The following is a 16040-nucleotide window of genomic DNA, read 5'->3' as shown; positions in this document are numbered from 1 at the left end:
ATTGAAATTGTGTACTTTTTGATTGTTAATATTACATGATATATTTATGTTATAATGACTAATGACTAGATAATAGGTTTAATGATGTTTAATTACATAAATTAAGTTAATAGTAAATGACTTGTGCTGCTTCACTGTCTGTATTTATACAAATTTCAATTGTAAAATTTCCTTTTGTTTAAAAAAGCAACAATTGAGTTTCTTGCCTGTTCTTCTCAGCTGAAATTGCATTCCGAATGGGTGGTGGAATCATAAATAGTAGTATTCAAAAACATTTGTTACTTAAAAAAATATTCTTATTCTAAATGAATAAATAAATTAAGTTGAAATAAAAATACTTTACCAAAGATTTATTTTTTGAACTAAATCTGATAGAGATTGACTTTGCCTTAGCCATGCTTCACTCATTTGTTGTAAGGCTTGAACTAAGGCTCGCTAGTTCTCTGCCAAGATCCTTTCCGTCTCTACTCGGCGCTCTTCTATGGCGACAAATCTCTCTGTAAGACTTCTCAGTTGAGACTGCCGTTGTGAAGGAAGTGAGCGCCGGAGTAAGCGTCGTCGTGGTGCAGTTAAACGACGGCGTGGAGCTAATAACAACAAAACCAATTCCATATACCATATAATTCCAAAATGTATAAATTAGTTATGTATACACATGCTTACTTTTATACTATAAAAGGTAACGACTCTTTCACAATACCGGGGTTGTCATATATTTTCATTATTTTCCCCGGATTGTTTTGCATTCATGCTGTCTGTGTCCTATTTGTGTAATTTTTAAAAGGGCCGTTCACTCTTATGTCTAAAGGTTGCAAATTGTGGGAGTAGTACGAAGGAAACGATAACATGATGACATTATTTTCTATGGTTATGAAGTAGCAACAGAACTGACTCTTTCTTGGTGGATTTTGCATGTTTGATAAAATGGTCCATAAAATTTTTAAATTCTTTTTCGGTCATCCATCCGGAGAAATTAACAGCACCAATGCAATGTGGAGGTCTACCATGAATAAACATTTCAGAATATTTAAGCTTGGGAAAAAACGAACATCGGTGTGATAAAATTACAAGAGTTGTCTTCTCAACCGATGTGATAGCTCCAATTTGCTTTTAGCCACGAGTAGTTTCTATTTTATTACGTTTTTAAACTGTTGTGACCCTTGTTTTATCAATGTTCCATATTCGAGAAGCATTAAAATGACATTTTTGGAGAAGTCGTTGATATATTTCAAAGAATGAATTAACGTTAGGCTTATTGAAAGACGTCGTTCGACTTAAAGACGTCGCTTCTGGTGTCCTTAAAGATAAATGTGAATTTCTGCGCATAAAATTTTGGAACCAGTCAGTACCAGCCATGTTATTTTGATTCCAAGAAGGAGGAATGTTTTTAGCACTAAGCTGCACACCACATTGGTAAGTTAGTTTCTCTACTTCTATAGGAAGTAAGGAAACTAGAAGTAAATACTTGTCTAGGCTTAACATAACCAACTCTTAATCTTTCATTATTTTTCTTTTTTTTATGTATCTATAAAGAGAGACGTGACATAATCCGAAAGTCTGACTAGCTAGTCTGATCTACTAAAACTACAAGGTGCCAGTACTAAATAATACCAAAACACATACTGAATTATACTAAAAATGTACTAAAATAAAAATAAAAAAGTAGAAGAGGAAAAATTTAATTAAAACATTATCAATTACTTTTTTTTTTAATTTTACCAATTACATTATACCACCTTCATTATACAGATATATTAAAATACTAATAAATATTTACAATAAGTTTTATATAGTATTCGATGGATTATTTTTTACCATATCTTTCGATGAGTCCAATGAGACACAACCTACACTCCCTTCACTTAGACCTTGCTTAACATACAACAGGCACGCTATATGTTTAGCTAGAAACCTATTTCTGTATATAGTTTTTGTATGATTAATTTTTGAAAAATTTCTTTCGCATTCAGTGTTTTAGAAATGGGTATGCACATTTGATATTTTACAAAGTTAGTTAAATTTTTGTACTTGGGAACATTTTTACTGTTAACAATACAACTTAATTTGCTCCGAAACTGTTCAACATTTACAGCACTAGCACTACTACTAGAATCACACATCAGATTTTGTACGTCTGAATTACTTACTTAGTACTTAATTTGACGATATTCCTCGTCAATCAATTGTCTTACTGTATCATTTGGAGTAATGTTCGGAAACCTGTTCATAATGCTGAAATAAGAGATGTAAAATTTTCATAAGCTGCTATTTGTAGACCTATGAAACGTAACTCGGAAAATATTTTTTCATTAATGGAAAATCGACATTTGAGTACATACCTCTATCAAAAAGCTTTGACACCTTTTTAAAAAGTCTCTAATTACGATACTACTGTTACTTGGTTAATTTGTAAACAGCGCTATTTCATTAGATAGTTTTATACATAAGTATATCTCATGTAATTCTACAAAATTTATATTACTATTACAATCTATGTCTACAATAAGTGGCACGAATGTAGTTGCTTTTTACGTAGCAACTTAATATTGTTTTAAACATGTCAGTCAAATCCCGATAAAAAGTATGCACAACACATGCATTACCTTGAAAAATTATGTTTAACTTGTTGACTATATGCAAAATATAATCTAAAAATAAAAAGTAGAGCTTTATTTGTTTATATTCGAAACTTTCATGTAAAAAAATCGCCTAATGGCTAGGGTTATGTTCTAAGAGATGTTTTTGCTGAAGTGCATTCCACTGTTCTACTATGCGAATTACACAGCCGTATAGGGAGAGCCAATGTATGAGGGCAGTCCGATAACTACTTAACCTACAAAAGGAAAACGAAAATTTTGGAAAAGTGGCGATTTATTTCAAAATTTAAAATAATACAATGAAAATACTGAAATAATGTTGTTGTTTTACCTGTTAATTGATTCAGCTATACTATTTAATGTATTGAGCATTTGCTCCATAATAGCTGTCTGTCTTCTCTGTTCTTGTAGTCGTGACCTTGCGACATCTATTAAAGTATTCCTTGCTGTCTCCATACTAACAGTTCTCTGTTGTCTTGGTCTACGTCGTGTCGGGCGAGACGGGGCGTGGAGGGGCTTCTGTAGGAACTTCGAGTTCTACTTGAGGATGTGGAAGCTCTTCAGTTCCTGTGTTTTGTGTGTCTATAGTTGCTATATGTATGTCTCCTCTGGACTCTGACTCTGATGCAGTGATCTCAATCATTACTGCATCAGAGTCGGTGTCCAGAGGTTCTGATCTCAATGCAGTGCCACTAGTACTTGGTATCTGAAAATAATATAAATTTATTTTCATTTCTATGCAATTTATTCTATATATAATTATAATATTGAATAATTTATGGTAATTTCGGTCAGGGTCATATGTTAATAAAGGAAGCTATTATTGTAATTGTATTTCTTAACCCTTAAATACATGAAGTTTCAAATTTCATACCGGTATTATAAATCATATTGGGCACCTACAATCGATTTTATTTTAATATTTGGCTGTTTACATGTTACCACATGTTTTTTTCAAAATAAATATATAAAAATATCGTTTTGAATTTTTTTACTATTTTTCCCCATTAGTAAACACAGTAAAGGATACACTTATATTTTTTAATTTGATTTAAAAATTAGGCTTTTAAGGGTTAAATATTGTTAATTAATTAAGATAGTATGCTTCCAAATGAAATAAATATCAAATAGCCAGAAAGTGTCAGGCATTTACCATAGGAGGAAGAATAAATATTTATTATGACTTACAGATGGTATATATGAAGTAAAAGTTTACTCTCTAAAACTGATTTATGTGCATGAGATGAATCATAGAATTATATAAAGCATAGAAGCCTCTGGTACTCTACTTTTCTTTACCTACTTTGCAAGAGACTTATTGTGAACACAGAATTTATATTAAAATTTCCTACAATTATATACGTTTGAAAATGGGTCGACTTGTACATTACTTAAGCCGGAACCGAAACCTGTCCCTAAAATGCTCAAGAACTTTTGTTCTAGTGCATCCAAGGGTGGAACATTCGAAGGTCCACCTCCAGTACGGTTTTGAGACAGACGTACTGCAGCAACTCTTCTTTTTAGATTAGCTTTATAATCCACCCAATACTGTAAATATCTTTTTGATATTGTATAAGTTGATTATAATTTGTTATTTATTGTTTTTGTAATACTTACATTTGTCCATCCTTTCTAGTCTTTAAAAGCTCCTTCTCCCAACGAATTCAAAGCTTCTGCGACTCCTTCCCACATACGTTTTGCATATTCTCGCGTTTGGGCAGATTTATTAAAACCCACAGCCACATCCTTATTGCTATTTAAAAATTCCCACAGAATTTCTAACTGCCGATACGTTACGCGACGACGTGTGTGAGAATTTTCAGCAGACGTTGATCTGCGATTTGATTAAAGTATTAGGAGTACAAATAAGTTTCCGCCGTTTTTTAACACAAATTAAATATTTATTATAGAAGAACGGTAATATAGATTTATATAAAATATTGCCCATCACTTGCAACCACTTTTTCCCATCTCTCAGGCAGCATTCGAATTCCACGTCTGAAGAACTCCTTGTCTTTTGAGGCTATCCACGAATCAACCCAATTTTTGGTATCCTCATAAGATGTAAACCGCTGCGTCGTCAGAGCATGTGCCATGGACCGAAACAGGTGATAATCGGACGGTGCAATGTCTGGTGAATACGGCGGGTGGGGTAACACTTCCCAATCAAGTGTTTCCAAGTACTTTTTTACGGGAGCCGCAACATGTGGACGAGCATTGTCATGCAGAAGAATAATTTTTTCGTGTCTAGAATAGTATTGAGGGCGTTTTTCTTTCAGAGCTCGGCTCAATCTCATCAATTGTGTTCGATAGAGGGCTCCAGTAATTGTTTCGCTCGGATTAAGCAACTCATAATACACTACACCTAGCTGATCCCACCAAATACACAGCATAAGTTTTTTTCCGTGAATATTCGGTTTTGCTGTTGATGTTGACGCGTGGCCAGGTAATCCCCATGATTTTTTTCTTTTTGGATTGTCATAATGTATCCACTTCTCATCACCAGTTACGATACGATGTAAAAAACCCTTTTTTTATGTCTAGCTAGCAGCATTTCACTTAAGCATAATCGGCGTTCAATATCTCTCGGCTTTAATTCGTACGGAACCCAATTTCCTTGTTTATGAATCATTCCTAATGATTTTAAACGATGTGAGACTGCTTGCTGAGTGACTTCTAATGTTAGAGCAAGTTCTTTTTGTGTTTGAGATGAATCCTCCTCCAATAATTCCTCCAATTCTGCATCCTCGTAAATTTTTGGCCTTCCACTGCGATCTTTGTCTTCTACGTCGAAATCACCGTTTTTAAACTTTTGAAACCACTCTCGACACGTTCTCTCACTCAAAGCACCCTCACCATATGCTTCTACGAGCAATTGATGCGCCTTAGCAGCAGATTTCTTTAAATTAAAGAAGTAAATTAATATTTCCCGCAAATGACGCTTATTTGGCTCAAATTTTGACATTTTCAAGTTATAAAAATTATATTTTACCAATATCAAATCAATAATATTAATAGGTTATGTTGGTCTTGAATGTCGAAACTATTTTTTAAGCCGGTTATCATCTGCGAAAGCTAACCGAAACTCCGTGCCGCGCCATCCACAATAAAACGGCGGAAACTTATTTGTACTCCTAATAAATAAATATAATTTACATCACACTTATAATTAAATATTTGACTAATATACTTATTTCATATACAATTTTAATAACTTAAGATTTATGTTCTTCTGTCATGTTATTAATCTGAAAAAAAAAACATTTTAGATTAGTAATGCTGACATGGAAATTATAAGTGTGGATGCCAGCTATGGAGGAGCTACTCATGACTCCTTCATTTGGACAAATCATCCCCTAAGACAGCATTTAGAACAGTTAAGCAGAAATGAGTCCATTTGATTACTTGGTGAGAATTGATTTGTATTATAAAAATATTAAAATTGTGTTTACTCATTACTGATTTTAGAACTTTAATACTTTTTGTAATTAAAGATTTTTTTTTTTTAATATTATTATTAACATGCTCCTTTCAGGATATGCTCTTAGAAAGTATATAATGACTCCCATTACAAATACTGTCCCAGGGTCACAAGAAGCACATTACACCAGTGTACATGTGAGGACAAGAAATGTGATTGAGAGGACAATTGGACTCTTGAAAGCTAGATTCCGTTGCCTGCTTGTACACACTGTACGTCATTATGCCCCAGAGGTGGCAGCATCTATAGTGAATGCTTGTGTGGTATTGCATAATATGACGGTAAAGTCTAAAATACCAGCACCAACACTCACTGATGAATATGCTACATCAGAGGGCACAATGCAGCTCCATCATACTCACCATGATCTGTCTCAGTCTTCAAGTGCAGAATTAAATGAAGGTTTAGCTGCCAGGCGCGCCCTCGTTTCTCGCCTCTGGAGTTCTCGAGCTTCTACAAATAAAAAAAATATAGATTACTCTGAGAAGCACTATAATGTCTAAAGTGGTAGACATTAGGCATTATAGTTCTTAGCATTATTTCGTTTATAGACAGAACAATAATTTTAAATGTATTATATAAATAGTTTATTTCATTACTTCTAATTGCATTTTTAATATAATTAATTATATTACTTTGATAAAAAGTCTATTATTATTCATAGAATTTTAGTTGATATAACAAAACAGAAATATTGTTTGAGTTTTTATATGTCTACTGTATGTTCTCCATAAATTTGTAATAAACACCAAATATTCTCTTAGATAAATAAAATATGTAAAAAATAATATATTTAAAAAATAATACAATGAAAATCCTGAAATAATGTTGTTGTTTTACCTGTTAATTGATTCAGCTATCCTATTTAATGTATTGAGCATTTGCTCCATAATAGCTGTCTGTCTTCTCTGTTCTTGTAGTCGTGACCTTGCGATATCTATTAAAGCATTCCTTGCTGTCTCCATACTAACAGTTCTCTGTTGTCTTGGTCTACGTCGTGTCGGGCGAGACGGGGCGTGGAGGGGCTTCTGTAGGAACTTCGAGTTCTACTTGAGGATGTGGAAGCTCTTCAGTTCCTGTGTTTTGTGTGTCTATAGTTGCTATATGTATGTCTCCTCTGGACTCTGACTCTGATGCAGTGATCTCAATCATTACTGCATCAGAGTCGGTGTCCAGAGGTTCTGATCTCAATGCAGTGCCACTAGTACTTGGTATCTGAAAATAATATAAATTTATTTTCATTTCTATGCAATTTATTCTATATATAATTATAATATTGAATAATTTATGGTAATTTCGGTCAGGGTCATATGTTAATAAAGGAAGCTATTATTGTAATTGTATTTCTTAACCCTTAAATACATGAAGTTTCAAATTTCATACCGGTATTATAAATCATATTGGGCACCTACAATCGATTTTATTTTAATATTTGGCTGTTTACATGTTACCACATGTTTTTTTCAAAATAAATATATAAAAATATCGTTTTGAATTTTTTTACTATTTTTCCCCATTAGTAAACACAGTAAAGGATACACTTATATTTTTTTAATTTGATTTAAAAAATCAGGCTTTTATGGGTTAAATATTGTTAATTACTTAAGATAGTATGCTTCCAAATGAAATAAATAAAATATCAAATAGGCAGAAAGTGTCAGGCATTTAGAAGAAAGAATAAATATTTATTATGACTTACAGATGGTAGATATGAATTAAAAGTTTACTCTCTAAAACTAATTTATGTGCATGAGATGAATCATAAAATTATATAAAGCATAGAAGCCTCTGGTACTCTACTTTTCTTTACCTACTTTGCAAGAGACTTATTGTGAACACAGAATTTATATTAAAAATTCCTACAATTTACTTACGTTTGGAAATGGGTCGACTTGTACATTACTCAAGCCCGAACCGAAACCTGTCCCTAAAATGCTCAAGAACTTTTGTTCTAGTGCATCCAAGGGTGGAACATTCGAAGGTCCACCTCCAGTACGGTTTTGAGATAGACGTACTGCAGCAACTCTTCTTTTTAGATTAGCTTTATAATCCACCCAATACTGTAAATATATTTTTGATATTATATAAGTTGATTATAATTTGTTATTAAAAATTAAAAACAAAAAGTTTTTGTAATACTTACATTTGACCATCCTTTCCAGTCTTTAAAAGCTCCTTCTCCCAATGAATTTAATGCTTCTGCGACTTCTTCCCACATACGTTTTGCGTATTCTCGCGCTTAGGCAGATTTATTAAAACCGACAGCCACGTCCTTATTGGTATTTAAAAATTCCCACAGAATTTCTAACTGCCGGTACGTTACGCGACGACGTGTGTGAGAATTTTCAGCAGAAGTTGATCTGCGATTTAATTAAAATAATTAAGTCTTACATTAATTTAATATAGCATTTTTTTAGCACACAATATATGTAGAATAACACTAAAAACACTTACGCCATGATATATATTTTTCTTGTTGATAAACACAAAAAATATTTTGTAAAAATTAAGTGACAGACTTCGAACTATTTGGAATGCAGCCAAGTAATGAAATAGTTTCACAGTTTCAAACTCCATTTCAAAAAATTCATATTCAAGTGGATTCGGCGCGGAATTTTAAGTGGATCAACAACGTCATGTAGCTACGTTCGAAAATGTGCACGAAATGCATTCTAAGATATAATTCGAAACGTTCAAAAAGATAACGAGAATATTTTAATTAATAACGTAAATTTATCTATCTAATAATGTATCGTAATAATTGCATTTTCGTTATATTTATTTAACCACTACCATGTCAAAACTATGTGAACATAAAAACCGTAACTTCCCGTAAAAATTCTTGTGTTGTTTCTGAACGAATGGAGTGTAAATGAATAACCAGCCATAGACAAATTATTCAGGCAGAAGTCGGATTGTTTTTTGTAAGTCATAATACGAAAAAGAACAAAGCAGTTTACGGCCGTAAAGTGAATTGCCTGGAACTTGACTGGTTTTTTAAAAGTTCATAATACGACTGCTGATCAGATTGCATTTTTTTTCTTAGATAGTTCTTATAGCTTTCCTCATCACAGTAACTATGATTTTTTTATTGCAGTCTTGAATTGAATGCGTATAAAAACGCATATGTTATGTCTGTTAAACGCCGTGCCGCGAGACAAGCTTCAGCAACTCTGTTCAGGAGTGTTGTCAGGAGTTCTATAGAAGCTCAATACTATAGAACCAATTGTAGTTTGTTTTGTCATTATAAGACCATTTTAGTGGTATTTTCTTTTTATTTTTAGTAATTTATTGAAATGTGAGCTGTTGTACATTTTTTGGTATTAATCAGTGATATAATTTACTAACCCTTATTAAATAATTAACAAATACGTTTTCTTCCATAGCCGAAAAAATTGTGACTGTCGATAATTTGGAATGTAGTCAATGTCATCAGTTGTAGAATTTTTTCGCTCCCTAATGTACCTTCTTAGTGTCATAACTTCTAATCCGTATATTTTTGAAGTACCACGAATATCATTACCTGCGATAAAATCATTCACATCCGATCACAAGATATCTTTATCGTTTGGTACTCTTTTTTATACACCTTCTCTTGTTTTATATACTCTAGGCATATTGAATTTTGCAATGAATAAAAAAAACATCAGTAAGGAACACGATCTGATTGATTGAGAAAGTGTACCATATGTACCCTTAAGCAGATAGAGATTATAAAAAATAATCCGTACACTGGCGTAACTATACTATCTGAAGTCTGTGGCAAATTCTTTGGATGGGGTCCTCCCAGTAAAAATCGTCATGTTATAATTTAATTTTAATAAACCCCAATTAAGTAGTTCCCAAAACTATTAATAATATTGTGTGTATTTTATACATATTAACACGTAAAATCGACTCCAGCTCATGGTCAATCGGAAAATCTTAGGTGACGCCATCAGTTCTAAATAGATCTTTGGCATTCAACCGACCATTTCTCATACTAACTCCAGAAAATAAGAGAATATCCAGTAATGCTTCAATTTCCTCTCATCATTTCAATTTATCATAAGATTTTTTTCTGAGCATTGTGATGGAATGTTACTTAATTGCAGACAGTATCTTTGTTGAAACTTTTAAGAATATTTGACCAAAAAAAAAACGAGAGATACTAACAATTATTTATTACAAAACTTACAAGTGTTTTTTTACGATTTAAAATTTGTAGTCACTGTCGCTACTGTCATGTTCATTAAATATATTATTAATATTGCATAATTCTATTTCTTGTGTATTTCCACGAGATGTTGAAGGTCATTCTTCATTTATTGGGCTACCCAATGGACTTGACAATTGCTTGGGTGTAGATAACGACTCGTTATCATCGTCATTGATATCATCTTTATGTTTGTGTAACAGGTTCCAATTATACGTTAAAAAATATATTTTTACTGCCCTGTCTGTAGTCAATCTATTTCGTTTGTGACTATGTATATGCGCATGCGTGCTTAAAGATCGTTCAGTGGCTGCTGAAGTACAGGGAGTAGTTAAAATACGTACTGCAACCCTATTCAGCAATTTGGACCTGCATAGTCCTCTCCACCAAACTACCGGTTTCATTTCGACGACATGCTTCCATATAATTGGTTTGCTCTATAAACCCTGTTTAGCTCTAACACCAACGTCAATATTAAGCGATTGGCTCACGTCGTGTATAAACTCCATGGCATCCACTTCGTATTCTTCTAATCCAATGCCTTGCGAGCTTGGATCTAATAAATATGCAGCATAATGAATGAGTTTCAAACAATTATATGTTCGCCTAATTACAGCATTTATGATATCTTGTTTGTGATGCTCATTTAGAATGGATATATCCGGAAATGCAAAATTAAATGTAGACTAAATATTTTTGAAGGCCATATAAACTTCATTTATAAGTATTCCATTGTCTTCAAGTTTGAAAATATTATCTGTTACAAGTACCAATAGTTTTATACAATTTTCTACCATGGTCCAGAAATTTAAGCCAGCTAAGACTGCCAGTGCAATATCCTTTAGCTGGGCAATTACCTTAATCGCCTCGCGAAATATGGCCGCTTGAGATTTTAACGTCGCATTGCCTACTTGTTTTAGGCGGGGTACCCGTTTTAACCGGGTTTCCCCTATAAGCAGCAACAGATACATACCCTTAAAAAATCAACAGCGTCAGCTTATCACCTGAGCTGCTAATTTTGTATTCATTTTTTTATTTCTGTAATTAAAATGATAACTACATAATTTGTTTGAAAATTTCAAACCTTCGTTCTCTTGCACGTCATTTAATTTTCGAACATATTCCAATGATATACTGCTTGCTCGGATTTTAAAGTAAAATCTGCTAAAGTATTTTTTGCTAATTTCAACATATGAGCCGCATCGAATAAACAGTAAATATTATATACTTTTACCGCTCGAATACAGGAAAAACCGTCTGATATCTTTTTTATCTAAAGAACAGCCTAAGTATTGATAAACTTTTAAAAGAAAAGGAAAATTATTTTTCTGTTTTCAGTTTCACTTGTATACACTTATCGCTAAATGATTATACTGTACTTGTATTTTTATCTTGAATCTGAAATAATAAAGTTAAATAGATATTAAAATAAAATTTCATAACGTGACAGAATGTATACAAGAAAATGAACAAAAAAGCCTTACATTTACTATATCTGCTAGAACATTCTCATCGAATACCAATGGAATACGCACTATTGACATGTCATAAACAATACCAATAAATTGGCGTATCTCTTGACTAGTCACATTTACGGGTTTGTTAGCATTTTTCTGGACAGAGTATAAATTAGTCTGATCTTTTATCCAGTCGATAATATCTTCAGTAAACAAATATGTAAATACCTCAAATGTAGTATCTAGCTAAAGTATTTCTGGAGGTAACGCATCAGATCCATGAAAATGTAGTTGGTCCTCATTCAAGTTCAGATTTTTCGTTTTCCATATGGTATTAGTCCTAGGCACACGATTAGATGTACTTGGGGGCTCTCTAGAACTAGCACTAAGAGAATCGCTGGCTGGTCTTGGATTACAGTACTACTGACGTGAGTATTTATGGATGTAGTTTCTAGGGTGGTGGCAGACTGAACTTCATTTTCCAAGTCTTGTGGCTCCTCTGATTCCTCATCAAAACTTTCAAGCTCGTTTGGCTGGAAGTCATATGTTGGATCAGCGACATCGTCGTCATCAGAAAAATCTAGGCCATCTTCACTGTCTTTCCATTCTTCCAATATACATTCCAGTTCCTTAGTAGATAAAGGACGCGAATTACGACTCATTTTAATACTGAAAAAGAAATATCCAGAATTTACATAAATGACAAAATGTGTTACTAACGCGCAATGTTGCATTAGTGTAACAAAACAAAATCAGTCCAAAACTATCAAAAATACTTAAATCTTTAAAATAACTATTATTCAGTATTAGAATTTATCAACTTACCTTTCATTCACATCAATTTCAATAGCTAAATATCAGTATTTAACCAAAAAATCACTTTTGAAAACAAATTCAAAGAGCGCAAAACCGGTTTGTACGTGTTCACGACTTCAATGCTCTATCTATCTATCTCTATCTATCGTGTTTCTATAAAATTTTACTTGTACTGAAATAGTTTGTTGCAGAAGTGCAACTAGGCTCTATAGAGGGTTAATGGTAAAATTATAGATTTATTGTTTTAGATGTTTTTACTTTGGGATATATATTATATTCCAGAGGTGTACTGGAATATATTATACGAGGTTTGTCCGGAAAGTACGTATAAAAGTTTTTTAAAAATTTTATTTTACAATTATTCAGGTAAATCAATTTTATCCCCTTCAAAGTACTCCCCCTGTGACATAATGCACTTGTGCCAACGCCGTTTCCACTGTGAGAAGGCTCCTTGAAAGTCCTCTGGTTGTAGGTTTCTCAGCTGCCCCGTCGTAGCTTTTTTTATCTCATTTATGTCCCCCAAATGCCGCCCCCGAAGTACCAATTTGGTTTTTGGGAACAAGAAGAAGTCACACGGGGCCAAATCCGGCGAATAGGGGGTGTTCGGTCACCGTAATGGAATTTTTACTCAAAAACTCACGGAACGATCTTGGCGCAAATTTTTTTCATTTGAAGTTCGTTTCTTAGAATTTCGTGGACCACGGTTTTGCCCAAATTAAGCTCTTCAGCCACCTGTCTGACCGTTAAACGACGGTCCCCATTAACACAAGTTCGAATTCTTTCCACGTTTTCGTCGGAATGTGAAGTGGAAGGACGTCCTGAACGTGGGTCATCTTGAACGCTTTCTCGGCCCTCTCTGAATCTTTTTAGCCACTTGTGGACGGTTGGTTCCTTCACAGCATCATCCCCATAAACTGTTCTGAGATCGGCAAAAATTTCACGGCCATTCTTGCCGAGTTTCGAGAGAAACTTGATTACGACGCGCTGCTCTTCAACGGAAGCGGGCTCCATGCCGACGGGGTTTCGTTAAGAGGTAACTTCACAGATGGCGTGACAAGCCAGTTCGCACCGCACGGCGGTCAGACCAGAACTGAAGCATTGTTAGGGACATAAGGAAGGGGTCCTGCGCTTACCTGGCCTCCCCACTCCTCTTTCTCGCATTCCAGAACACTTTTATACGAACTTTCCGGACAGACCTCGTACATATAACCCAAAGTAAAAAGTAGCATTGAAAATTAAAACAATACAGTATAATTATTAAAATTATTTATTTTTCTTAAATTTCTTTGTATATTTGCATTTTTGTTAATTGCTTTTGTTCTAAGCGAACTATACCGTGGCCATTTAAAATTTTATTTATGACAGCGCACCAGTTATTAATACATAATTTTATTACTACAGAAAGCAAGACGTTTACGACTTCAGTCCTGTGTTTTTGGCATGTAATATGCTCAAAGGAATATTTATACCCCCTGAGCCTTCTGCAGACCAGGTCCATTTTCTGGTTTACAGCGGTTCCAACAGATTCCAGAATCTGCGCCTTAAACTCCTCCGGGTCAAAACCCAGGACTTCGCGGAGATCACGTTCAGGAGCATCAGCCCTAGCCAGGGAGGATCTCAAATGCCTCGCTGGAGGTGATGGAGGGGGAGCAGCACGCCTATTCGCGGTGTGGTTCCTGTCCTCTAGGATCTTCGCCACCTGGCGCTTCAGCTCCCTGACCTCATCTTCCAGACGCTGGATTTTTGCCAACACTGGTGCCATAGAGGTCGGGATCAGGTCGACACCAAGCCTGTCTGCCAACATCTCAAAGGAGGATATACCCTCCTTCAGCTTCTTAATGGAGGGCCCCTTTATGTTACCGCACTTGCGGACTGCCTTTCTGAATTGCATGGCGTTGGCGTGCATCGCCTTCTTCAATCTGGCAACAGACGCTTCCGCCACCGTTTGTTTTTCAGAACAAGGTGCGTCTTGGGCTTCCCCACTTCATGATAGTGCTGGCCGGAATCACTAACAACTGTATTGCTGGAGTCTCCATCAACACTGATGCTCGAGTATCTGGAATGAGATACCAGTTCGCCATCACGCCTTCTTTTTCGGGCAGTTGACTCCACCGACCAATCTCTGGACGCGAACGGGGTACTAGAACGGCAGCTGTGACAAGCCACCCTTGGTTTGCGACCGCGTAACGCGTCTACTTATCTGCGGGTCAGGCTCTACCTCTCGCATGGCCACCTCTGTGCATTTCTTATCACTGGCCTCCGAGGCCGACCAAAAGGTCATGTCTCCGTGGCGTCCACCAATCCAACCGTGCTAAACGCCTTTGGATTGGCTTCCAAGCCCTCTATAGCCTCGATATACCCAGGCTCTCCCTTTCTTATAACTGACAGGTCTGTGCGCGCACAGCTCTCGTTCGTGTCCTCGGCCGAGGGCACTCTGCCTCTTTGTCCGAGCAGTAGCTCTCGACGAACCACCGACCACATCAACTTCGTCCTTCTCGGACACCACATCTTCTCCGTCCTTCACGGACACAAGTTCGTCAATGTTTTTTAATTTGTTAAAATGTTTTTCCATGTAGTTTCCACGAGTATAGGGGATTGGTTTCGTGCATGGGGTAGCCCCCTGCTTCCATGCACGGCCTACTACGCTTTGGATGCGGCAGGTGCCCAAAGGTTGGTGCCCTTGTGGCCGATGTTACGTCACCGACCCGCCCACCCCGCAGAACACGCCTGCCGAAATAAGTATATAAACAAATGATTTTTATAGAGGTTGTCTCCTCGTGTCCCAGGCGGTTAAGTCAAGGCCCCCGTCCCCTCACTCGGGTGCAAAACATGGCCACACCTTCACGAGGGATTATGGTTTTCCGGCGATGGCACAAAAACCGGGCCCGCCGACCACTCCTACTATGAGGAGTCGCGGGACAGAACCTGCTCCCCGAACGAACACGGCAGGCTCAAGGACTTGGGCCCGCCATACACTACTTTCGGATTATTAGCCGTCGGTAAGCGACATCTCTAAAGAGACGTCAGTTAACGCCGTTGCCTGGGGTACACCGTCCCCAGCCATTGTCAGCCACTGTTCCCGCCGGATGTATCCACCAGGACAAGTAACCATACAATGGCCAGGGCGCACTAGGTTTTCCGACCCAGCACCCCAAGATGTTTTTACCTTGGGATATATATTATATTCCAGAGGTATACTGGAATATAATATATAACCCATAGTAAAAAGTAGCATTCAAAATTAAAACAATACAGTATATTTATTAAAATTATTTATATTTTTTCAATTTATTTTTATATTTTAAAAGAGCTTTACTTTGCATTTCTGTTAATCGCTTTTGTTCTAAGCGAACTATATTGTGGCCATTTAAAATTTTATTTATGACAGCGCACCAGTTATTAATACCACAGATAATATAATACTATACTAGTACAGATACATCGTCTTGAACAAACAAGTGAAAAGCTCTAAGTCGGTTTATTCTTCGGTCTAA

General features: G+C 35.6%; 2 protein-coding genes across 2 annotated transcripts; one reads left to right on the top strand and one right to left on the bottom strand.

Annotated features, from left to right (window-relative positions):
* Nucleotides 1–400: 400 nt before the first annotated feature.
* Nucleotides 401–3053, bottom strand: LOC113511089 (uncharacterized). The gene is made up of 2 exons (XM_026894674.3): nucleotides 2929–3053; nucleotides 401–587 (listed from the first exon to the last, which is right to left on the bottom strand). Exons 1-2 carry the CDS (start codon nucleotides 3051–3053, stop codon nucleotides 401–403), a joined length of 312 nt encoding a protein of 103 aa, XP_026750475.2.
* A 2781-nt stretch (nucleotides 3054–5834) lies between these two features.
* On the top strand, nucleotides 5835–6925 carry LOC128201913 (uncharacterized). Its single transcript, XM_052900295.1, has 2 exons — nucleotides 5835–5995; nucleotides 6090–6925. The coding sequence occupies exons 1-2, from the start codon at nucleotides 5882–5884 to the stop codon at nucleotides 6579–6581; spliced, it is 606 nt and encodes a 201-aa protein (XP_052756255.1). The 5' UTR covers nucleotides 5835–5881; the 3' UTR covers nucleotides 6582–6925.
* The last annotated feature ends 9115 nt before the right edge of the window (nucleotides 6926–16040 follow it).

This window comes from Galleria mellonella, unplaced genomic scaffold, assembly GCF_026898425.1.
Source record: "Galleria mellonella isolate WM207_F2 unplaced genomic scaffold, CSIRO_AGI_GalMel_v1 utg643, whole genome shotgun sequence".
NCBI classification, from domain to species: Eukaryota; Metazoa; Arthropoda; class Insecta; order Lepidoptera; family Pyralidae; genus Galleria; species Galleria mellonella.
This window is presented reverse-complemented; position numbering and strand designations above follow the sequence as displayed.

What these genes read in the sequence shown, in the direction of transcription:
- LOC113511089 (XM_026894674.3), bottom strand. Translation starts at nt 3,053, where the DNA reads ATGGAGACAGCAAGGAATACTTTAATAGATGTCGCAAGGTCACGACTA. An exon ending in ATAGCTGAATCAATTAACAG is followed by an intron (nt 588 to 2,928) that starts GTAAAACAACAA and finishes TGTTGTTATTAG; the next exon opens with CTCCACGCCGTCGTTTAACT.
- LOC128201913 (XM_052900295.1), top strand. Translation starts at nt 5,882, where the DNA reads ATGGAAATTATAAGTGTGGATGCCAGCTATGGAGGAGCTACTCATGAC. An exon ending in TAAGCAGAAATGAGTCCATT is followed by an intron (nt 5,996 to 6,089) that starts TGATTACTTGGT and finishes TTTTGTAATTAA; the next exon opens with AGATTTTTTTTTTTTAATAT.